Source organism: Triticum urartu, chromosome 2 (genome assembly GCF_003073215.2).
Source record: "Triticum urartu cultivar G1812 chromosome 2, Tu2.1, whole genome shotgun sequence".
In the NCBI taxonomy this organism is placed as follows: Eukaryota; Viridiplantae; Streptophyta; class Magnoliopsida; order Poales; family Poaceae; genus Triticum; species Triticum urartu.
Window position 1 is genome coordinate 659,789,690 of NC_053023.1, and position 23,372 is coordinate 659,813,061.

Here is a 23,372-nt window from a genome sequence, read left to right on the forward strand (position 1 = left end):
CCTCGCAACTCCACCGACCTACTTCTTCCTCCTATACATATCCTTATACCCTAAAAACATCCAGGAGGACCACAAAACCCTATTTCCACCGCCGCAACCTTCTGTACGCAAGAGATCCCATCTTGGGGCCTTTTTCGGAGCTCCGCCGGAGGGGGAATCGATCACGGAGGGCTTCTACATCGACACCATAGCCTCTCCGATGATGTGTGAGTAGTTTACCACAGACCTTCGGGTCCATAGTTATTAGCTAGATGACTTCTTCTTTCTCTTTGGTTCTCAATACAAAGTTCTCCTCGATGTTCTTGGTGATCTATTCGATGTAATTCTTTTTGCGGTGTGTTTGTCGAGATCCGATGAATTGTGGGTTTATGACCAAGTTTATCTATGAACAATATTTGATTCTTCTCTGAAATCTTTTATGTATGAATGGTTATCTTTGCAAGTCTCTTCGAATTATCAGTTTGGTTTGGCCTACTAGTTGATCTTTCTTGCAATGGGAGAAGTGCTTAGCTTTGGGTTCAATCTTGCGGTGTCCTTTCCTAGTGACAGCAGGGGTAGCAAGGCACGCATTGTATTGTTGCCATCGAGGATAAAAAGATGGGGTTTATATCATATTGCTTGAGTTTATCCCTCTACATCATGTCATCTTGCCTAATGCGTTACTCTGTTCTTATGAACTTAATACTCTAGATGCATGCTGGATAGCGGTCGATGTGTGGAGTAATAGTAGTAGATGCAGAATCATTTCGGTCTACTTGTCGCGGACGTGATGCCTATATACATGATCATGCCTAGATATTCTCATAATTATGCACTTTTCTATCAATTGCTCGACAATAATTTGTTCACCCACCGCAATACTTATGCTATCTTGAGAGAAGCCACTATTGAAACCTATGGTCCCCGGGTCTATCTTTTATCATATAAGTTTCCAATCTATTTTACTTTGCAATCTTTACTTTCAATCTATATCATAAAAATACCAAAAATATTTATCTTATTAACTCTATCAGATCTCACTCTCGTAAGTGACCGTGAAGGGCTTGACAACCCCTTTATCGCGTTGGTTGCGAGTTCTTATTTGTTTGTGCAGGTATGAGGGACTTGCGTGTAGTCTCCTACTGGATTGATACCTTGGTTCTCAAAAACTGAGGGAAATACTTACGCTACTTTGCTGCATCACCCTTTCCTCTTCAAGAGAAAACCAATGCAGTGCTCGAGAGGTAGCAGGTCCCCAGATGGGATCTCACGGGTACGGAACGTTGCGGCGGTGGAAAAGTGGTTTCGTGGATCCCCTGGATGTTTTCAGGGTATAAGAGTATATATAGGCGAAAGTAGGTCGGTGGAGCTACGAGGGGCCCACGAGGGGCCCCTGGGTGCGCCGCCCTACCTCGTGGCCGCCTCATTGCTTCCTTGACCTCCACTCCAAGTCTCCTGGATTGTGTTTGTTCCAAGAAAGATCCTCGCGAAGGTTTCATTCCGTTTGGATTCCGTTTGATATTCCTTTTCTACGAAACACTGAAATTGGCAAAAAAACAGCAACTGGCACTGGGCCTTCGGTTAATAGGTTAGTCCCAAAAATAATATAAAAGTGGATATTAAAGCCCATTAAACATCCAAACCAGATAATATAATAGCATGGAACAATAAAAAATTATAGGTACGTTGGAGACGTATCAGGCGCGCCCAAGTAGGAAGAATCCTACTTGGGCCCCTAGTCCAATTCGGCCCCCCTTACCATATTTGGACAAGGGGGAAAGGAAGGAGGGGGAAGGGGAAGGAAGTAGGAGTCATACTTCATACTTTCCTTTTCCTCCTCTCCTTTTCCTTTCTCCCCACGTGGCTGGCCCTATGGGGGGCGCACCAGCCCCTTGTGGGCTGGTGTGTTCCCTTACTTGGCCCATTAAGCCCATATCTTTGCCGGGGTTTGCCCGGAACCCCTTCCGGTGACCCGGTATCACCAGGAACACTTCCCGTGTCCGAATATAGCCTCTCAATATATGAATCTTTACCTCTCGACCATTTCGAGACTCCTCGTCATGTCCGTGATCTCATCCGGGACTCCTAACAAACTTAGGTACATCAAATCACATAACTCATAATACAAATTGTCATCGAACGTTAAGCGTGCGGACCCTACGGATTCGAGAACTATGTAGACATGACCGAGACACATATACGGTCAATAACCAATAGAGGAACCTGGATGCTCATATTGGCTCCTACATATTCTACGAAGATCTTTATCGGTCAAACCGCATAACAACATACGTTGTTCCCTTTGTCATCGGTATGTTACTTGCCCGAGATTTGATCGTCGGTATCATCATACCGTTCAATCTCGTTACCGGCAAGTCTCTTTACTCGTTCCGTAATGCATCATCCCGCAACTAACTCATAGTCACATTGCTTGCAAGGCTTATAGTGATGAGCATTACTGAGAGGGCCCAAAGATACCTCTCCGATACACGGAGTGACAAATCCTAATCTCGATATATGCCAACTCAACAAACACCATCGGAGACACCTGTAGGGCATATTTATAATCACCCAGTTACGTTGTGACGTTTGATAGCACACAAGGTGTTCCTCTGGTATTCGGGAGTTGCATAATCTCGTAGTCAGAGGAACATGTATAAGTCATGATGAAAGCAATAGCAATAAAACTAAACGATCATTTATGCTAAGCTAACAGATGGGTCATGTCCATCACATCATTCTCTAATGATGTGATCCCGTTCATTAAATGACAACACATGTCTATGGTTAGGAAACTTAACCATATTTGATTAACGAGCTAGTCAAGTAGAGGCATACTAGGGACACTCTGTTTGTCTATGTATTCACACATGTACTAAGTTTCCGGTTAATACAATTCTAGCATGAATAATAAACATTTATCATGATATAAGGAAATATAAATAACAACTTTATTATTGCCTCTAGCCTCTAGGGCATATTTCCTTCAATCTTCTCTCAATTCATGCCCCCAGACTGGAGCCGAAGCGGGATACGGAGTCGTTACAGAAAAGCTCAATCACTTTTGGTCTGGTCTCCCATCGGACGACTTGGTCTCGTCCTCATCGGCATCCCCTGCTTGTACATCTCGAGCCGCCATATCGCTCCTTGGCGACGAGCTCCGGATACATCCTGCAAAATTCGGCCATGTAATATTCATCGGCGCGCGCTACCTCGGGCCTATTGAAGGCCTCCTAGTTCCCCCGCAACTCGGGATGGGAGACCAATCATGGGTCATTATCAACGGCTGCCGGGACCTCATGGCTGCTGTTGGGGAAGTCAATCTTCGCTCAACTATTGTAGAGGGCCATCGTCTTCTTGTCGTGCACCCTCGCCACCAGCTCTGTCACCTGGAAGGAGCCTAGCCAGTACCAAACGCCAATGTCCGTGTCCCCCACAATCGTGGCGGCACACCATGGTACTTCTTCTTAGGCGACAGTAGTGGCAGGTCGGCGAAGGAGCGGGAGGGGGCGCCCTGCCGGCCTTGGGTCGGCTGCGCGCCGCGATGGATCCGCGCTTCGAATTAGTGGCAGTGTTCTCCAATGGCTAGATCCTGCCATCGACGTCGGGCGATTGGAATCATGGTATGAGGTGCGGGGTGGTTGTGGTTGTGGTGGCAGGCGAGAGCGCCGGCAGGGGATGTGGGGTGGGTTTGGGCCTTCGTGTGGTGCACACGAGGAAGGAGGGCGACACGGGAAGGGATTTCCCCCCTGGAGAAACGTCCCTACTCGAGTAAATATAAGCGGTGACAACGACGATGAGTAAATTTTTCCTCCTCTGAAGGTGATAAAGGATCAGCCAGGTGCGGTTTAACCCCTCAAAACCGGATTTTTACTCCTTTAACTAGGTTTGAGGGATCAGCTATAGATGCTCTTAGCATGTCTTTTTTGGTGTATCGTCCCTTTTTCTCTCTCTTAATAACTTGGCTATGCGTGTTCTCGATGTCTTGCAGTAGTTTGTTGACATTGTACTAATGTATATGCCATAATTGGTATATATACACATTTTATACGAAAACACTAAAAATATGATGTCAAATTTTTAGGCATGATAAATATCACGTTTTTCATGTCAATTTGTATTGGTGAGATGATGGCAAATTTAGTTTGCAAGCATAATAATTTTCTGACTAAAAATAATTAAGACGGATTTGTCAGCCAACTAAACTTGTCATTCTGAAAGAATATAATTTGCCGTGGCCAAAAATCTGACATCAAGTTTCTAGTGGAGTCCTTAAGCTATTGCCTTTTGATTGGAAAAATAAAATCGTACTCAACTATTCACGGCGACCACGGAGTGATCGCGTCTTGAGCCACTCTCAACAATGGTGCTCGCTCGACCATTTGACGTCCACGCCACCTCCGGCACAGCCATGAGATGCTGGAACGGATTCGGCGGAGGAGGAATGTCCATCTCCCCTTCCAGCATCTTCACCACGCTGCCCATGGTCGGCCTCGCCTCCGGCAGCTGCTGCACGCACCAGAACGCCACCTCGCACATGCTCCTCGCCGTCTCCCTGCCCTTCTCCTCCTCCGCGCTGCCACGGCTATCAACGACCTCCGCGAGCTCGCCACACTCGTATTTGGTCCACACCAGCTTTGGGAACCACCGCCGGCTCTCCGGCGCTGCTTCGTCGAAGTTCCTCCTCCGGCCGAGGATCTCGAACAGGAGGATGCCGAAGCTGTACACGTCGCACTTCTCGGTGACGCCCACCTGCATCCACAGCTCCGGCGCGGCGTACCCGGGTGTGCCGCGCATCACCGAGACGGTGGCGTCCGTGTCCGCCCGGTTCGTCAGCTGCACGAGTCCAAAGCCGGCCACCTTGGAAGCGAGGCCGACTTCGAGGAGCACGTTGCCGGGCTTGACGTCGTAGTGCACGATCTTTTGCTGGCACTCCTCGTGGAGGTACCGGAGGCCCCTCGCGACGCCGACGGCGATGCCGCGCAGCGTCGGGAATCCCACGGCGGCGACGGCAGAGTCGAAAAGGTAGGCGTCGAGCGCGCCACGCTCCATGTGCTCGTACACCAGCGCGCGCACGTCGGCGTCGAAGCAGAAGCCGAAGAGCCTCACGAGGTTGACGTGGTGGGTCCTCCCGATGGTGCTCACCTCGGCCATGAACTCCTTGGAGCTCCCGTCCTCGCGGCCGGCGTGGAGGCGCTTCACGGCGACCGCGAGGCCGTTCGGGAGCACGCCCCTGTACACGACCCCCGAGCCCCCGGCGCCGATCCTGGCCGAGTAGTTGTTGGTGAAGCCCCAGAGCTGCCGCGCGGTGAACCGGATGGGCTTGTCGCCACCGATCTTCTCGAGGAACCCCTCCACGGTGGCGTCCCGTATCTGCGAGTCCGGCACCACCGCGTACAGCGCCGTACCAGCAGTGCTCCCCGCCGTCTTGACGCTCGCGGCGACGATGCTGATGGCGGGGACGTCGTGCTTCTTGACGTGCCTGTACACGACGTAGACCACGGCGACGGTTGCTCCGAAGCTCAGTACCATGCCAACTGCGACAGCGACAAGAACATACACGCATGAGCAAAATGTTTAGTAGTAGAACGAATTTGGATTCCAAATATTTAGGTTTGCGCGCTCACCGACGGCAATGGCCATGACATGAAGGGACTGAAGGCGGCGGCGGCCTCTTTGCCACCATCGTCGTAAGATCCAACTTCATTTGTAGCAGCGGTAGTTCCTTGGTGACATCGACGAGGGTCGTGACTTCTTGATCCGACGACGACGTTTCCATAAATTAAGTTTTTGCACTCTTGTATGTACTGATGTACTATCAACCACGGTATTATTACGGGCAATTTCGTGGAAATTGTCTTTAATCCTCTTGAATTGATCGAACAAACGGATCATTGTCTGCTATTTTGAGGTTCTGATTTTGAGATGGTCGATTGGTAAGTTTGTAGTCGAGTACAGTTGCAAGTCAATGCTTCCATGCTCTGCTCTTGTTCCCACAAAACTGCACTATTTGAGAGATATTCCTTCTGTCCGAAAAAAGCTTGTCCCTTGTCCCTCAAATGGATGTATCCATTTGAGGGACAAGTTTGAGACAAGTTTTTCCTAACGAAGGGAGTAGTATTTGAGAGCCTAGCAAACAGATTGTCGTACGCAAAGGCACCCAAGTTTTGGTTTCTGATGCCTCTCGCCGACGCCGACGCCGGTCTACCTCGTCTCCTTTGGTCTTAAGGCCATGAAGACGTGGTGGATCTTGACCCTTGCCGGTAGGAGGTCTTTCTTTTTACTCACGCTCAAAAAGACGAGACGACAACGATTCTCTCAAGATGGAATAAGATTCTCATCGCCTAGCCCCCGCCCCGGTGGTGCTTCTAGCATCGTCGGTGGCCGTGTGGATGTTTGTCTTCGGCTGATCACGCGGAATTTGATCCGCGGTTGTCTTGGGTTGATCCACATGGATCCGGTCTTCGTTAGTCCGTGTTTATGTGTCTACAGGTTGGATCCTTCCAATCTATGATTCTTTTCATCGACAGCGGTTGTCGTTTTAGTGCCCTGGTCCTATAGAGTTTTAGCACGACGACTCCTTGACTATCTAGGTTTGTCCGGCTCTAATGAGGAAGGGACGATGACGGCGACACGCTTCTACTCGCTCTAGTGCTTGGATGGTCTATGGACTTGAATGTATTTTACTTCTAGTGATCTACGAATTTGGACGTATTTTTTTATGTTCCTTGTACTGCTTCAACAGTTGATGAATAGATTTGACACCCCAAAAGGTTGTACTGTTTGCTACTCACACGAGCTTAAACTTTCAAATGCAATTAGCGTTATTGCTGACAGTGTAGCGCTAGGCACGATATCAAGTGTTTCCCGGGGAGAATATCACATGATACCATCCTTTAGGTGATACCTTCCTGTTATTTAGAAAAACAATTTAATTGTTTTAAAAAATTCTGAAAATAATTTTGGGTGTTCACATCACATGAATGTACAATCCCTAAAGTTTTCGGGTCCAAATTGGAGATATCTATTGAGCAATAAAAAAGACAAATTCAACATGAATAGTGTTAGAAAAGATAAAAGTCAAAACGTCACTATTCACATCCAAATTTGTCTTTTTTGTTTCTTGATGTCTATTTAGAATTTGGACCTGAAATTTTTAAGGTTTATACATTCGTGCAATTTTCATAATTTTTTGAGACATTTAAAATTGATTTTTCTTAAAATGATATCATGGTATCACCTAAGGGGTGGGATCATGTGATATTCTCATGTTTCCTAAATGTTGATTACAGCCGGACATAGCAAATATGGCTCCCTATACGTCCGTGGGTGTGTCCGGACGCCCCCATAGTAAATATTTGGGTTGAAGATGGGATGCCGGTCAACCCAAACGTTTGAGTCTCGTTTAAGAGGCCCGTCTGGGATCAAAAAATCATGACTGATCAATGACCGGGCGGCTGGCCCGAACGTATGAGGCGGATTTGAGAGGTCTAACTGTAGATACTCCTACCAAATTCTTCAGCACTGAAGAGCATCGGTTTTTATTTCACTCTCTGTGTCTCTAGAGAGAGAAAAAAAGAGTCTATTTTGCTCGGGTGGGGAGCAAAACCTAGGCGGAGTGTCTCTAGAAAGAAAGCGCACACTGCAACAGTTTTCCCCCAGAGCGCCGCCGTCGAAAGCGAAACTCGCCGTCGCCGTCACCATCGCCATCGCCGTCGAGCGGCCATGGCGCCGCCGCGGCAGGACTCCCCTGAGGGTTTGGAGGTGCAGTGCGCGGGGTGCGGCGAGACGCTGGAGGTGGACCCGGGCCTGACGGAGTTCATCTGCCCGGACTGCGCCACGCCGCAGTCGCTCCCGCCGGAGCTCATGCCGCCGCCGCCGCCGCGGCGGAAGGCGCTGCCCCTGCCCCGCGCGGCCGCCGACGTCCGGGGCGCGCGGCTCCCGTGCGGCTCCTGCGGCGCGCTCCTGAGCGTGCCCGTCGGGCTGGCGCGCTGCGCCTGCCCGGTCTGCGGCGCCGAGCTCGCCGTCGACACCGCGCGGCTCCGGCATTACCTCCTCTCGTCCGCTACGGCGGAGGGCGCCGTGCCCGTGGTGCCACTCGGCGACCCCTCGGCCCCACCCATCCTCCAAGCCCAGCAGGTATGCTGTCGTCAAGGTGCTATTGCAGTTTCAGGCGTAGTTCAGTTGCTAGTATGCCTTTGGTTGAGAAAGGTGGAAATTTGTTCTTAGTGTTAAACAATTTCACATTTTTACCGAACGTTGATATGTGTTCACCAAACTGATAAACGATTTGTTTAATTAGTTTATTGTGAACAGTAAATCTATTTCCAGTTTTCCACACTACAATATGTAGCTAGGGTCTATCTAACAAAGCTGTTTTACTTCATATCAATTGAAATGTTGAGCTTACCGGCTATCTGTAAGTTGTATGCATCAAAGGATAGCCCATGTGTGGAACTAGAGCATTTGCATTTTCAAGGCCTTCCTTATGGTTATGCCCCTGTGTATGAATGAGATGGGGGTAGGGAAAAAACATGCAAACGGGTATCCGGTTGAAATAAAGAGTTCTTTACTTTGGTCAATCTTGGTAGATTTGAGGAGTTGTAGGTGTTACAGGCTTTCAGCCTGACTAATAAATGTGTAGATTGCTAGATCAGTAAAGTGATGCACTATGAGTGGAGAAAGTGTTGTTGCAGAGTGCAAGGTGTTCCTACATGCTTGGCACCCAGCTTGTGTACGAGTCGAGAATGGATGCAGTCTGAACTAAACCAATTTTTTTTAATGATTGCCAGCTTATGATCTGAGCCAAGTTTTCTTAGTATGAGCTCATTACATTACATTGAAGCATATTATCATTGTTATTAGAAGTATGCTACACTTTTGTATCTAAATTAATAGTGTACTTTTTTTGTGCTTCTATTGCAATGCAGGTGCGGCAAGAACATCCTAATTTTGGGATTCGTGCAGGACTTTTGTGGACAGATCCTGATAATCGGACAAATTGTATGGGACAGGTACAAACAAATCAGCCAAATCAGCTTATTCCAGAGCAGGCAGATCTGGATAATCCTGGTTCTACGATTGAGAGAGGGGAGGTACATGATGTCAGTGGGGAGGTACATGATGTCAATGGGATTTTTGCTAAGCGGACAAGCATGTATTCAGTTGGCCCTGGAATTGTTAGTCCCGAAAGGAGACATGAAGAGCCTCAAAATCATGACCGCCATCAGGCGCAAGTTCAATCTTCCACAACACGTATAAATTGCAGAACTGGGCGATCTACTGCCCCCCAAACTGTAAATATAGAAAAGAGGCAGCTGCTCACTCCCGATCAGACCATACAACAGGCAGAAAAACAGCCTTCTTGTCGTGCAATATGTACAGAGAAGGCTCATGCAGAGGATGCAGATGGGGTGATTCATGTCCAGGAAAAGCAACAACAGCGTGTCAGCCAGGTAAATCATACAGAAGAATTATGCACTCAGGCGGCCAATCAGATAATTACAAGGGACAACAATGGAACGAGAGTCGGGTATGCAGCTTGCAGTGATGCTGCATTTGCAGAGAGGAGGAAGGTGCATGAAGCAAATGACGCTATAAAACAGGTGCAAAGAAAACAATCTGATTCAACGGTTCATATGGAACCGGAAAATCAAGTGATCCATGTAGAAAAGGAACACTCAAAATCTTTCAGTTGCAGAACCCCCAAGCAGAAAAAGAAGGGTTTGACAGCTGCTTCCAATCCAGGCCTTCAACTTAGGCGCAGCAAACGTTTGGTGAAAGATTCACCTGCTTCCATAGACCAAGAACCTGTTCAAAATGTGTTTCTTGAGAGTCAAGAAGGAACTTCGATTAGCCACATACCAGCCACCGTCAGAGTCAGTGAACCAACAGAAAGTGATTCTGATTCACTGCATGCTGGTTCTCCAGAACAGAGTGAACCAACAGAAAATGATCCTGATTGGCAGCATGCTGGTTCTCCAGAACAGAGTTTATCGGACTCTCCAGATATTGATAGAATCATCAACAATATAAAGCCTAGTCCACCCCCTCCGTGTGAGATGCATGAACCAAGCTCTAACAAGTTAGACAGCCCTCATTTAACTACACCAACTTCTAATTCAGATCTCAACTTGTCCGATCCCGAGCAGTTTGCACGTAATTACATCCCCCTTGAGGTTAGGAAGGCCCTTCCAGCGCTGAGATCTAATTCATTGTTTGAGCATACCATGTCCCAGGCAAGCTATGGCGAGGCAAGCCTGCATGATTTAACTGATTCAGAAGGAGACGACCCTTGTAGCCCGACTCTCCAGAATGTTGGTAATTTGCGCCTTGCCCTTCACTCATATTATCCTGTGTGTGCCATTGTGCAGAATTAACCTCCTCTAAAGAGGGTTCCTTTTGAGGGAACATAAATATAAGCAATATTATTACAGCAATGATAAATAGAGTTATGAAATCAGTAAGCTTATATAGCTGGTGAACTCAATGTTACCTTTTCTTACATTTTGTTAACAGTTTTGCTAAAGCACATCTAGATGTGCCATAAGTATTGCACATCTAAGTCATATGTCATTGATCTTACATTGAGATTCGTGTGAATATTTTTTTCTCTTTTTTCTTTTTCTTTTTATGCTTGATTCACTCACTTAGATGTGCAATAACTAGAGCACATCTAGATGTGCCCTAGACACACCCGTTTGTTAATGCTTAGTCATGCCAGAATGGCAACTTTATCCAAGTTTGAGTGGATCCATCACATCGAAGGGTTTGCTATGAGAGGAACTTGGGACGTTAAACATTGTTCTTTCTACATGACAGGACACCAGGTGTTTGATCTGTTGTTGAGAGGTAGTGTAAATAGGAAAGATAATAAGGATGTGATTTTATCTGAACCCAGTTTAATTTCCAAATGCTATTTATTTCCTTATTTGTACTCTTCGATATTTAGACCATGAACATGTACTTTCACGTTCTCCAGATAAATAATAGCGGCCCCTAAAATTAAGCTGCATAACAAGGGCAGCTGAGCAATGGTGGTGCTTGTAATAGAGTAACTTTGCTGTTCGGTGTAATCAGTTGTATTGGAGGATCAGAGTTCAATTTCAGGTCATAATGAAACTTTGGGTTCTTGGCTCACTGGCTAGTGGCTAACTTCTGGACTTGTGCGTCCAAAGTCAAATCGCAGAATTTAAACAATATATTTAGGGTCTCTTTGGATTTAACGCATCTCAAAAGAAAAGTGATGCCTTTGAAGAGAGAAAAGGATGGAAAATGAACAGGAAAAACAGAAGAATGAGATATAACATATCTCAGACATAAGGAATTAAGAATCACGCCTTTGGATCTCAAAAGTCAAAATATTAGAATTTTGGAAGTGATGCCTTTGGATGCTTTACAGAGAAGGAGATAGGGGCATGTGCTGCTGTGTTCAACTCCAGCCAGGCTCCCAAAACCTTATATCGCAGCAGGATACAATTTGTTTCCTTGGACTGGTCATGCATAGACAAATGAGCTCAAAATTGAGTAGTTTTACTAGGTTTATGCCAGTTCAAATTAGGTATCACGTGAGAAGTATCTGACTGTCTTAACCAGACTAGTTCCCTCTTTTTCGTTGACTGAACCATTTGGCCAGGCCTTCTTTATCATTTATAATTATATGATAAGTTATAAGACTCTAGGCAATTTACCATTTCCAAGCCAGATAGTGTCAGATCCTGCATACAATTCAGATACTCCTACAGTTATTTTGGTTGTTCGTATATCTGATTTGTTTTTTCAAGCAGGTACCAAGAGAAACCACAAACGTCTCCGTTGTGGTCTGAAACTCAGTCTTGAGGTGTGGACCTTGCCTAAAGGTGTGCGCATACCGGTTTCATTGAACACTTCAGGTGAACCTGTTGGAAAAGCGGCAGGCACCCTAAGTAACTTTTTGTGTGCAATAGCACGAGATGGCGTATTGGCACCGCTAACATATCATGATTGGAGGCGTGTTCCGGAGAAAAACAAGAATATAATCTGGCATATTGTCAAGGTATAAATAAATATTGCTGTTTTTTGTGTGTGTGTGGCTGTACCTCTTCTTTAATAGCCTTTGTTTATTGGTGTAGCTCAAATTTGACATTGCTCCGGTTGGTGAGTTATGGATCATGAAGTCCTTAGGAAAGAGGTGGAGGAGTTGGAAATCTTTCTTGAAACTACAACACTACGATACTCATGAGACGGAAGAGGAACGCCTTGCTGATCGAAATCCTCGTGTTCTCAAAGAACAGTGGCAATTTCTAGTTGCATATTGGAGTACTGAAAAGGCGAAGGTATTACTGGAAATTATACTTTCGTGTGTGGCTGAGCTTGATTTGCAAGTTTTACGCTTGTTGAATTATTGTTATATTTCTCTCTGATCTCAGGCCGCAAGTGCTCGCAGTAAAGCTTGTCAGTCAAATGTGGTCGCTCATCATACTGCAGGAACAAAGAGCTTTGCAAGGATAATCGAGGAGGAGGTAATTCAAAGTTGCTTCTGTTGCTTTCGCGATTGATGATGTATTTATTGTGTTAATTTGTGTGCGCAGAAGCAAAAACGGCCTAACAAGGACGGGCCCAGTGTTGAGGATCTGTTCATAATGACTCATACACCCAAGAATGGGAAACCTATGAAGAAGGCAACAGCTGATGCCATTGTGAGACACAAGAAAATAAACTTACTAAATGAATTTGTTTTGTGGATCGTGCACATAAGAGCTGAAGTTCCGTTGTATGTGCAGGCACGACTTCGTAAGCAGGTAGAGAGTTCAGGAGGTGATTCTGCTGCACATGACTCCTCGAAGGTCCCACGAGGGAAGGCAGTCCTGCAGGCATCCTTCAAGGAAGCCATGGAGGCTAAACGCAGAGCTGAAGACGAGGCATCGGCGCTGAAGGAAAAAATGATGGCAATGGAAGAAAGCCAGAGAAAGATGCAGGAAGATTTGGCGAATATGAAGAGTGCAGTTAGCGCTATACACAAGACGGCACCAACTGGTGACTTGCAAGGTCAACAAATGCACAAAAAAACGCCTGTTAGTAAAAACTCTCAAGACGAGCCAACAGGTGGACCATCGTTTCCTCCAGGTTTCGCAAAGGTAATGCTCCTCTCTAGCTACAATGCTGACTGGCTCATTGCAGAACACATACAGCCATTTACATAACCTGTATCACCGTTATGATTCAGAATCCGAATCCTTCACAACCCACGCGGCGTTCAAAACGGGCCAAGCGCTCGTGAAACTTCATCGATATGTTGATGTCCCCTGACGTTATGATCATTTGACACCACCTCGTCAGCAGCTTCGATCTTCACTCAACATGCAATGCATGTCAACGGATCTAAGAAATGAATGAGAAAGAGGGCGAGCCTTTAGCTGCTTGTTCATGTGTAATCTTTTGTCTGTTAGTTGCTGACTTGCTGTAAACTGTTGACCTTGGATCATGATATTGTGCATATTATGTCATGACATGATTTATCTTGTACTCTCTCCGTTCCTAAATCTTTGTCTTTCTAGAGATTTCAACAAGTGACTACACACGGAGTAAAACGAGTGAATCTACACTAAAATATGTCTATATACATCTGTATGTGGTAGTCCATTTGAAATCTTTAAAAAGGCAAATATTTAGAAACGAAGGGAGTATCATTGTACTACTTTATTTATTTGTGTACTTTGTGCTTCATCTGCAATTTTCATTGCTCGTTACTGTGGGTCTTTGCTTTCGAGTTCCTCAGGGTGCTAACGGTATTCTCAAAACGGAGATAGTAAAAGTAATAGAAGGGCATGTACAATGGTCGATAAGATATTCTTATCTTAAACCTTGCATGTAACTTAGAGATGATAAAAAAAACATGTCTATAATGGGATATTTCTTAACCTTATCTCAATAACTAGTTATTTCTAAAAACATGTTGACATATATTGTCTTAAGAGATCATCTCTTAAATAAGAGAAGACAAGTTTTTTTTTGATTTCTCTCTCCTCCACCTCAGCATTTATCCTACGTGCCACTGCTAAGATAGCACCATTGTACATGCCCTAAGTATTTTTAGAAAATTACAACTTTGACCATTGAACTTTACTACATTTTTTAATTTATAAAACTCATAAGAAATGTACAATGTGAAAGCATTTATAGATAAACTCACATGTACATGATTTTCTAACCACCATATAAACAACAAGTTATAGCTTGGTTGAAAGTTAGGTTCACTTCTTTGCTAGCATTATTGACATGCCAGCGGTTGGTGAGGGTCTCAGATCCAACGAAGGCCCTCAAATCCTCCCCAGATCAAACACCCTCATTTGTCCAGATTATAAAACCCCTCAAACTCGTCCATAGGAAGGGGGGGGGGGGGGGGGGGTCCGGCAACCCGCCACATCTAAGCGGCCCACCCTGGACCGCTTTCCCACTTTTTTTTATTTCTTCTCTCTCATTTCTCTCTATCCCAATGAATCATTGCATGTGTTTGGACAATTTAGGAGAACATGACTGCTTGTATAGACGAATGAGGGGGTTCAGAGCGGGCACGCCCAAGCACTGTACGGGGACAAATGAGGAATCAAATTAGCCCAATCCAATTGAAGAACATAGAAACTGAACGGGGAGACTATTTTGGCCTTGCAGTGGTCCCGCGGCCTCAAAGAACCATGCATTTGCGTTATAAAAAACCCCAGAAAGACAAGAGATAAATGAATTTCGTATGTTGTTTGTTCACATCACACATTATTTGTTTTATTAACTTATGTGGGCACTGGCGAACCAACCTGTGGTAGATGGTTAGGTGGGCAGTGGTATCCCCAACCCACCAGGGTTCAAATCCTGGTGCTCGCATTATTCCTGGATTTATTTCAGGATTTCCGGCGATGCGCTTTCAGTGGGAGGAGACGTTCCCGTCGACGATGAGGCGCCTACGGTGACTTCGTAAATCTCAAGATGATATGCCAGCTCAGTCTCTCGGAGGTGCGGTGACTTCGTAAATCTCAAGATGATACGCCAGCTCAGTCTCTCGGAGGTGCTCATAGGGATAGGGTGTGCTTGTGTGCGTTCATAGGGATGAGTGTATGCGTGTGTATATGAGCGCTTATGTCTGTACCGATACTCAAAGAAACTTATGTGGACACTATTTTCATGGTGTCTACACCCGCTGATTTTTCAGGATTTAAGTGAAATGTTTTTAGTGAATTTGCTCGGATCTGTTCGTCGTTCGTCTTCGTTCGTGTGTTTTCAGGTTGGATCTTTTTGATCTACACTCTTCATCTGCGGCGGTTGCTGTTCTGATGCGTTGGTTCTATGGGGCCTTAGCATGACGACTTACCGACTGTCTACTACAACAACGTTTGTTCGGCTCCGGCGAGGGAGAGGCGATGACAGCGGCGCGCCTTCGGCTCGCTTCAGTCTTGTAGTCGTCACTAGATGGTCTACGGATTTTGATGTAATTTTTATTATTTTTAGTGTTCGTTGTACTACCATGATTGAAGATGAATAGATTAAATGTTTTTTCGAAAAAAATGTTTTTAGAAAGTTCCGGCAGCAGTGCAAGCCAGCCCAGCGGCGAAGGGGAAAGGTAAGCACGCAAAACCCAAGCCCACCGCGGCGCCGCAAACCCCAAGCCCACATCCACCGTGACCGTGCCTGCCCCACCGCCGAAACGGGACGGAAACCACGCCCTAAGCTTGCTCGAATGCGATGGCGCCACCGCCGCTAGCCGCGGCGGCGGCGGCCGAGGACACCGCAGAGCTCCTGGAGGTGCGCTGCGTGGGGTGCAGCGAGACGTTGGAGGTGGAGCGGGGGCTGACGGAGTTCGTCTGCCCCGACTGCGCCACGCCGCAGTCGCTCCCCCCGGAGCTCATGCCGCCGCCCCGGCGGAGGGCGCTGCCCCTTCCCCGCGGCGCCGCGGACGCGCGCGGGGCGAGGCTGCCGTGCGGCGCCTGCGGCGAGCTCCTGAGCGTGCCGGTCGGGCTATCACGCTGCGCCTGCCCTTTCTGCGGCGCCGAGCTGGCCGTCGACTCAGCCCGCCTCCGGAATTACATCCTGACCTCCGCCGCAGCGGCCGTCGCACCGCGCTCCTCGGCATCCGTCCCTCCGATTGTTGCTGCCCGGGAGGTATATATACTGTGATTTTGGTATTGCAGAGTCGAAAATTTTGCAATACATTTGGGGAAAAAAACTACCTTTTTTTGCGCCATAATACATCTCACGCTGGTTTTAATTAAGTGTAGAACAAAGAGCCTTTTTGGCATTTCCCCACTTATCTGGTGATTTCATATATGCAACTTTGTAGTGTGTCTAGCTCAGTTGATGCACACTCCCACTGGCACCTGGGTATCCATCAAGATTCATAGTGCTCACCTTTCTTTTCCTGTGATGCAGAGATGGCAAGAGCGTCCTAGTTACGCAACGCGTGCAGGGCTACACCAAGCAGAACCTGATGCGGGGTTAATTCCTCCACGCAGGACGCAGGTAGAGCGTCCCAGTCGTCTCATTCACGTGCACCGGGATGAACAAGAGTATCCTGATCATATGATTGATCGAGAGGAGATACATGTGCCTCATGAGACTGTTGCAAATCATAGCCGTCAGGGAAATCGACCTTCACTTGGCCGTGGTATTGTAGGTAATGAGGAGAGACAAGTTTTTCCTCAAAATGCAAATGAGGTCAGAAATCATGTAAATGATCAGCGCCCTAGTTACCATATTCAGCCAAAGCGAGCGCAGCTGGCACGCCTGCATAGAGTCATTCATTCAGAGGAGATGCAGGATGGGCCTCTCAGCCATGAAATTTATAGAGAGGCGAGACATACTGAATTGATATACGAGGCTACTGCAACTCATAGAAACCAGAGAGTTGGATGCTCCACTGGCCCCCAAACTCCAAGTCTAGGGGAGAGGCATATGGGGACTCCTACTCAGATCATACATCAGGCGCACAAACAGCCTTATCATTTAAGTCATGCGGAAGGCAGTCAGATAGACTGTCTAGATGTGGATGGGGTGGTTCATCCGCCAGTCAACCAAGCAAATCATGGAGAAGAGGCATCCACTGTGATGATCGATAAAATGTTTTCAAGGGAGAGCACTTGGCCTACTGGATGTTCAGTTGGGCCCAACTCTGTTAATGGAGAGAAGAGAAAGGCATCAACCACAAATCAAGTCAAGCAACATATGCAAAAAGAACAGTCTGATGCAACTCCTTCAGAACACACACAGAAAGAGCATCCGGATCAGGCAATTCGTGAGCCTACCAATCATCTAACTAATACAGAAGCGATGTACTCTTTTCCTATAAAGGAGACTACTGCAAGGTGTAGCAAGCAGAAAAAATCAGAGTTAGTTAATGCCAAGACTATTGCCGAGAAGAGACATATGGAATCACTGAACCACAATATACAACAGGCAGAAGGGCAGACCTCTGATACTGATAGTTATGAAATCCAGGTCGATTTTGAGCGTCAAAGTAAGGCTAATGAGAGGCATGGCAACACTTCAACTCTTAACGGGCGGGAACATTTTACACCTCCGAATAAGCTGGCTGATCTAAAACAGAAAAATGTATGCACTAATGATGAAATCCAGAAGGAGCAGACTGAAGGTAATGTTTCCAAGCAGACTAGTGGTTGGACTCAGAAGAAGAATAGAAAAGGCTCAATAGCTTCATCAAATGATGGGCTTCAGCTTAAACATAGTAAACGTTTGGCCAAAGATTCATCTGCTGCCATGGAAAATAAACCTCTAGAAAGCGACCCTGGCAACCTGCAGAATTTTGGTCATAATGTCCAAGTGCCAGCAGATGCTATGGATGATGAATCAATTAAATGGGTGCCTCTTCAGCAGTGTCCCCCCTCTCCAGATTGTGAAGTGTCAGTTGCCACGACAGACACTGATTCTGTAGAAAGTGATGACGATGAGGACTATGTTGTATCTCCAAATCAAAGCATGTCTGAGTCTGACCATCCTGATAATGATGAGGACTATTGCCGATCTGTACATAAGGTGCCTCAGGAAATCTCTGATGAATCAGATGACCCCGATGTAACCACAACTCCTTTAGTTCCTGATATGTCTGACCCCGAGCATTTCGCGCGGAATTATTTACCTCTAGAGGTCAGAAGGGCCCTTGCAAAGGGAAAGAAAGCAGGAGGTCGTCTTTGTCTCAAAGTGTGGACCTTGCCCAAGGGTGTACGGATACCGGTCTCCTTGAACACTTCGGGCCTGCCAATCGGAGAAAATGCAATCATGTTGATTAACTTTCTAGGTGCACTGGCACGAGATGCAGTGTTGGCACCTCTCACATATGTAAGTTGGAAAAGATTTCCAAAGGAGAACAAGGATGTTATGTGGCACATTGTTAAGGTATGCATTACTAATGTTGGTTTTTTCCTGCCTGCAACTTTTTTCACACTGCTTATTCTTTGGTATAGCTTAAATTTGATGTTGATCCACCTCGCGAGTTGTCGATCCTGAGCTCCATAAGAAACAAGTGGAAGTTTTGGAAATGTCACCTAAAACTGAAACACCACGATCCTCATATAACTGAAGAGGAACGTCTTGCTGATCGAGATCCTCGTGTCCCAAAGGAACAATGGCGAGCCCTTATTGCATATTGGAATACGGAAAAGGCAAAGGTAGTGCTGTGCATTCTCTTTTGTTTGTTGTAACACTGTACCCCCTCTGTTTCAAAAAAGAAGTCCTTTTAGCACCTCCATTTTTTCTCAAAATACTTGTCCTTCTACACTTCCAACGCAAAGTTAACTCATTTGTATTCTTGCTTTGCCCTTTAATCAATGTCGTCAGAAAAGAGCTAATTAACTCTTGTGCTTGCATGCCTTGCTTCATGGGAAGAAAAATGTAATTTAATGACCTTGTGGTGAAAAATAGATGGGCCATATAGACTTATAGACATTTTACCAACACTTAATTCTAGTGCCCAACTCTAAAAAGGACAACCATTTTGAAACGGAGGGTGTAGACGTTTTATGATTGACAAATGCTTTTAAACACAGGCCAGAAGTGCTGCAGGTAAAGCTTCTCGGGCGAAATCAACCTATATCAATAAAACCGGATCAAAGAGCTTTGCACGGATATTTCAGGAAGAGGTAACTCTTATTTCCTTGTGTTTCTATCTGGATGATTTGTTCATATGTTATTTGAATGAAAAGAAAAAAAATCCTATGTATTATATACCAGCAAGTCCATTACTATATTTTACATGTAACTATAAATCCGAACTCATAGTTTTTGCTCTTGTCTCCTGGACGCGCCCAAGAACTGAAATGCCTTGCTCACCTTGCAGTCACGATCTTGTGACCCTGCTCTTGAGAATCCAGAAAGCTCAGGAGACGATTATGCACGTGCCATGGGTGCGAAAAGGAGGGCTAGTGCACGCAGGTATACACCTGGGCCCTCCCCCAAAGACCTACAGGAAAGGTCAGACCCGCAAGCTGCAAGGGCCAAACGAAAGGCTGTAGATGAAGTCTCCACACCAAGAAAGAAGGTGGTAGTAACAGAGGAAAGTCGCCCCAAAAACTCTCAGGAAAATGCAGTCTTGGAAGCTGCGAGGGCTAAAAGAAGGGCTGAAGATGAGGCAGCCGCTCTAAGGAAGAAGGTGATAGTGATGGAGGAAAGTCAGAAAAAGCTGCAGGAGGACTTGGCAAGAGTGACAAACGCAATGAGTGCTATGCAGAAGATGATATCAACTGGTGGCTTACCAAATGGAATAATGGACGAACCAGTGATGCCACCAAGTTTCCAACAGGTAAAATCCTTTTAGTGAACTGATTTGACTGTGGGAGATATGTAGCTGATATTGGCTTGTGACAATGTATCTAAACCAGACCTTTTCTTGTTATGTGCCAGGAACGAAATGAAGCGAGCTCCGATGATGTTTTGGAGCCGCATATTGTTTGCTCAGGGTTACGTCATCCTTCCTCGCATAATCAACGGACTCGATGAGATGGTAATGCCATCTCATATGTCCAAATGCAGACTCGATGAGATGGTAATACCATCTCATTATGTCCAAATACGCCTCCTCGAGAGCCGGGCTGTGAAACAATAATAATTAAACCCAAAATGTTAAGAGTATGTGGTTTACTGAAAGCAGTGAAATGCACCTGAGCTCACACTAAATACGCCTCCTCGAGAGCCGGGCTGTGAAATAAAAATAATTAAACCCAAAATGTTAAGAGTATGTGGTTTACTGAAAGCAGCAAAATGCACCTGAGCTCTCTTGCACCTGCGGTGAACAGTATGATAAACATAAATTAATTGTCAAAAAAATAGTGAAAAAACATTTTCCATGAAATTTACAAGCATAAAAAGGACTAGGGAGTCTACACGCCTCGCTGTTTTTCTTTCTTTCAGAAATGCATATTCGGTATTTTTCTTTTCAATTTGTGTGCCTTTGACTTATCGGGCTCATTCTTGTTTTGCAGATTGGACCTGATCGACTGATACTTCGGGTACAAAGCGGCACTAGTGTTCGCCTTTTAGCCGGATCTTGGTTTTATAGGCACCATTTATGGTTTCTCTTGGGTAGAAGTGATCACATTTCACCCATATGATCCCAATCTCTTGTCATGCTTCTTGCACTGTTGTAAGAGGGCAACTAGTTGTCTATCCTGATATGTAGGACTGAGAAGAGAAGCAATCATGTTTTGCTGATGTATGTGATGATAAAGGAGTGTTGCCCGAACATAAGCAAAATTTACCAATGTCGTTAAGGAACTTTGTTCAAACTTCACTGCATGTCGCTGAAGTGACGCCATGTCATTTCTTCAGTTGTCAGCCACAGCATAGTGAAATAACCTGGCAGAGGGAAATATTAGTGCCACATACCAATTTGTATATGTCATGGAAGGTTATATCTGTCGAAATGGAAGGTCATATTAGGACCAAAATGACCTGTTGGCTTGTTTGCTCTGATGTACACATGTAAAGAAGCTGAAAATGATTCCAACTAAGGGCCAGTTCTTTTGGCGGCTTAAAAAATAAGCCGCCTCCTCCCCAGCTTTTTCCATAAGCTGCCTCCCTCATTCATTGGAGTACTGAAAAGGCGAAGGTATTACTGGAAATTATACTTTTTGTGTGTGGCTGAGCTTGATTTGCAAGTTTTAGGCTTGTTGAATTATTGTTATATTTCTCTGTGATCTCAGGCCGCAAGTGCTCGCAGTAAAGCTTGTCAGTCAAATGTGGTCGCTCATCATACTGCAGGAACAAAGAGCTTTGCAAGGATAATCGAGGAGGAGGTAATTCAAAGTTGCTTCTGTTGCTTTCGCGATCGATGATGGATTTATTGTGTTAATTTGTGTGTGCAGAAGCAAAAACGGCCTAACAAGGACGGGCGTAGTGTTGAGGATTTGTTCATAATGACTCATACACCCAAGAATGGGAAACCTATGAAGAAGGCAACAGCTGATGCCATTGTGAGACACAAGAAAATAAACTTACTAAATGAATTTGTTTTGTGGACCGTGCACATAAGAGCTGAAGTTCCGTTGCATGTGCAGGCACGACTTCGTAAGCAGGTATTCAGGAGGTGATTCTGCTGCACACGACTCCTCCTCGAAGGTTCCACGAGGGAAGGCAGTCCTGCAAGCATCCTTCAAGGAAGCCATGGAGGCTAAACGCAGAGCTGAAGATGAGGCGTCGGCATTGAAGGAAAAAATGATGGCAATGGAAGAAAGCCAGAGAAAGATGCAGGAAGATTTGGCGAATATGAAGAGCGCAGTTAGCGCTATACACAAGACAGCGCCAACTGGTGACTTGCAAGGTCAACAAATGCACAAAAAAACGCCTGTCAGTAAAAAGTCTCAAGATGAACCAACCGGTGGACCATCGTTTCCTCCAGGTTTTGCAAAGGTAATGCTCCTCTCTAGCTACAATACTGACCGGCGCATTGCACAACATATACAGGCATTAACATAACCCTGTACCACCTTTCTGATTCAGAAGAATCCTTCACAACCCATGCGGCGTTGAAAACGGGCCAAGCGCTCGTGAAACTTCATCGATATGTTGACGTTCCCTGACGTTATGATCATTTGACACCACCTCGTCAGCAGCTTCGATCTTCACTCAACATGCGATGCCATCTTGATTATGCCAACGGATCTAAGAAATAAATGAGAAAGAGGGCGAGCGTTTAGCTGCTTGTTCATGTGTAACCTTTTGTCTGTTAGTTGCTGACTTGCTGTAAACTGTTGACCTTGGATCATGATATTGTGCATATTATGTCATGACATGATTTATCTCGTACTATCATTGTACTACTTTATTTTTCTGCGTACTTTGTGCTTCATCTGCAAGTTTCGTTGCTCGTTACTGTGGATCTTTGCTTTCGAGTTCCTCAGGGTGCTGCTCACGGTATTCTCAAAACGGAGACAGTAAATGTAATATAAATATTTCTAGAAAATTACAACTTTGTCCATTGAACTTTAATACATTTTTTTATTTATAAAACCCATAAGAAGTGTACAATGTGAAAGCATTTATAGATAAATTCACATGTACATGATTCTCTAACCATCATATAAATAACAAGTTATAGCTCGGTTGAAAGTTAGGTTCACTTCTTGGCTAGCATTGTTGACATGCCAGCGGTTGGTGGGGGGCTCAGATCCAACGGAGGCCCTCAAATCCTTCCCATGTGTCTGAGCATGGAAAGAACAAACACCCTCATTTGTCTAGACCGTAAACCCCTCAAACTCGCCCGTATTGGGAGGGGGGGGGGGGGTTGGGTTGGAGAACCTGCCACATCGGAGCGACCCACCCTGGACCGCTTTCCCACTTTTTATTATTATTTCTTTCCTCTTATTCTCTCTATCCCAATGAATCATTGCATGTGTTTGGACAATTTGGGAGAACACGATTGCTTGTATAGACGAATGAGGGGGTTCGGCGAGGGCACGCCCAAACACTGTTCTAGGATAAATGAGGAATCAAATTAGCCCAATCTAATTGAAGAACATGGAAGCCGAACGGGGAGTCTATTTCGGCTTTGCAGGGTCCCCTGAGCCTCAAACAACCATGCATTTGCGTTACAGAACCCTCAAGAAAAAACAAGAAATAAAAGAATTTTATATGTTGCTTTTTCACATCACACATTATTTGTTTTATTAACTTCTGTGGGCACTATTTTCATGGTGTCTACACCCACTCATATTTTTAAAAACATTTCACTTAAAAAATACTCCTCGGTTATACTCCCTCTGTTCCTAAATACTTGTCTTTCTAGGCATTTTAACAAGTGACTACATACGGAGCAAAATGAGTAAATCTACACTCTAAAATATGTCTACATACATTCGTATGTAGTAGTTATTTAAAATGTCTAGAAAAACAAATATTTAGGAACGGAGGGAGTACTTAAG

At 45.5% G+C, this 23,372-nt stretch overlaps 3 protein-coding genes across 6 annotated transcripts; 2 read left to right on the forward strand and 1 right to left on the reverse strand.

Moving 5' to 3' along the window:
* Positions 1-4,290: 4,290 nt before the first annotated feature.
* LOC125533927 (G-type lectin S-receptor-like serine/threonine-protein kinase At1g34300) lies at positions 4,291-5,622 on the reverse strand. The gene is made up of 3 exons (XM_048697252.1): positions 5,607-5,622; positions 5,183-5,516; positions 4,291-4,954 (listed from the first exon to the last, which is right to left on the reverse strand). Exons 1-3 carry the CDS (start codon positions 5,620-5,622, stop codon positions 4,291-4,293), a joined length of 1,014 nt encoding a protein of 337 aa, XP_048553209.1.
* A 1,945-nt stretch (positions 5,623-7,567) lies between these two features.
* LOC125539521 lies at positions 7,568-13,485 on the forward strand. Of its 2 annotated transcripts, none has more exons than XM_048702996.1 (8): positions 7,568-8,118; positions 8,910-10,299; positions 11,766-12,013; positions 12,090-12,293; positions 12,387-12,479; positions 12,549-12,656; positions 12,741-13,094; positions 13,184-13,485. In XM_048702996.1, the coding sequence occupies exons 1-8, from the start codon at positions 7,705-7,707 to the stop codon at positions 13,235-13,237; spliced, it is 2,865 nt and encodes a 954-aa protein (XP_048558953.1). In that variant the 5' UTR covers positions 7,568-7,704; the 3' UTR covers positions 13,238-13,485. The 2 variants fall into 2 exon arrangements, with proteins under 2 accessions (XP_048558953.1, XP_048558954.1); XM_048702997.1 differs by having other exon boundaries at positions 8,994-10,299.
* Positions 13,486-15,596: 2,111 nt separating this feature from the next.
* Positions 15,597-22,257, forward strand: LOC125539522. Of its 3 annotated transcripts, none has more exons than XM_048702999.1 (11): positions 15,597-16,107; positions 16,375-18,354; positions 18,423-18,626; positions 19,005-19,097; positions 19,295-19,756; positions 19,858-19,999; positions 20,436-21,061; positions 21,156-21,248; positions 21,318-21,425; positions 21,510-21,861; positions 21,952-22,257. In XM_048702999.1, the coding sequence occupies exons 1-6, from the start codon at positions 15,691-15,693 to the stop codon at positions 19,951-19,953; spliced, it is 3,252 nt and encodes a 1,083-aa protein (XP_048558956.1). In that variant the 5' UTR covers positions 15,597-15,690; the 3' UTR covers positions 19,954-19,999; positions 20,436-21,061; positions 21,156-21,248; positions 21,318-21,425; positions 21,510-21,861; positions 21,952-22,257. The 3 variants fall into 3 exon arrangements, with proteins under 3 accessions (XP_048558956.1, XP_048558957.1, XP_048558955.1); XM_048703000.1 differs by having other exon boundaries at positions 19,858-19,957; XM_048702998.1 differs by lacking the exon at positions 19,858-19,999.
* The last annotated feature ends 1,115 nt before the right edge of the window (positions 22,258-23,372 follow it).

What these genes read in the sequence shown, in the direction of transcription:
- LOC125533927 (XM_048697252.1), bottom strand. An exon ending in CCGAACGGCCTCGCGGTCGC is followed by an intron (nt 4,955 to 5,182) that starts CGTGAAGCGCCT and finishes GCTGCGCGGCAT; the next exon opens with CGCCGTCGGCGTCGCGAGGG.
- LOC125539522 (XM_048702998.1), top strand. Translation starts at nt 15,691, where the DNA reads ATGGCGCCACCGCCGCTAGCCGCGGCGGCGGCGGCCGAGGACACCGCA. An exon ending in CGATTGTTGCTGCCCGGGAG is followed by an intron (nt 16,108 to 16,374) that starts GTATATATACTG and finishes CCTGTGATGCAG; the next exon opens with AGATGGCAAGAGCGTCCTAG. An exon ending in TTATGTGGCACATTGTTAAG is followed by an intron (nt 18,355 to 18,422) that starts GTATGCATTACT and finishes TCTTTGGTATAG; the next exon opens with CTTAAATTTGATGTTGATCC.
- LOC125539521 (XM_048702996.1), top strand. Translation starts at nt 7,705, where the DNA reads ATGGCGCCGCCGCGGCAGGACTCCCCTGAGGGTTTGGAGGTGCAGTGC. An exon ending in CAAGGATAATCGAGGAGGAG is followed by an intron (nt 12,480 to 12,548) that starts GTAATTCAAAGT and finishes TTGTGTGCGCAG; the next exon opens with AAGCAAAAACGGCCTAACAA. An exon ending in AGGCAACAGCTGATGCCATT is followed by an intron (nt 12,657 to 12,740) that starts GTGAGACACAAG and finishes TTGTATGTGCAG; the next exon opens with GCACGACTTCGTAAGCAGGT.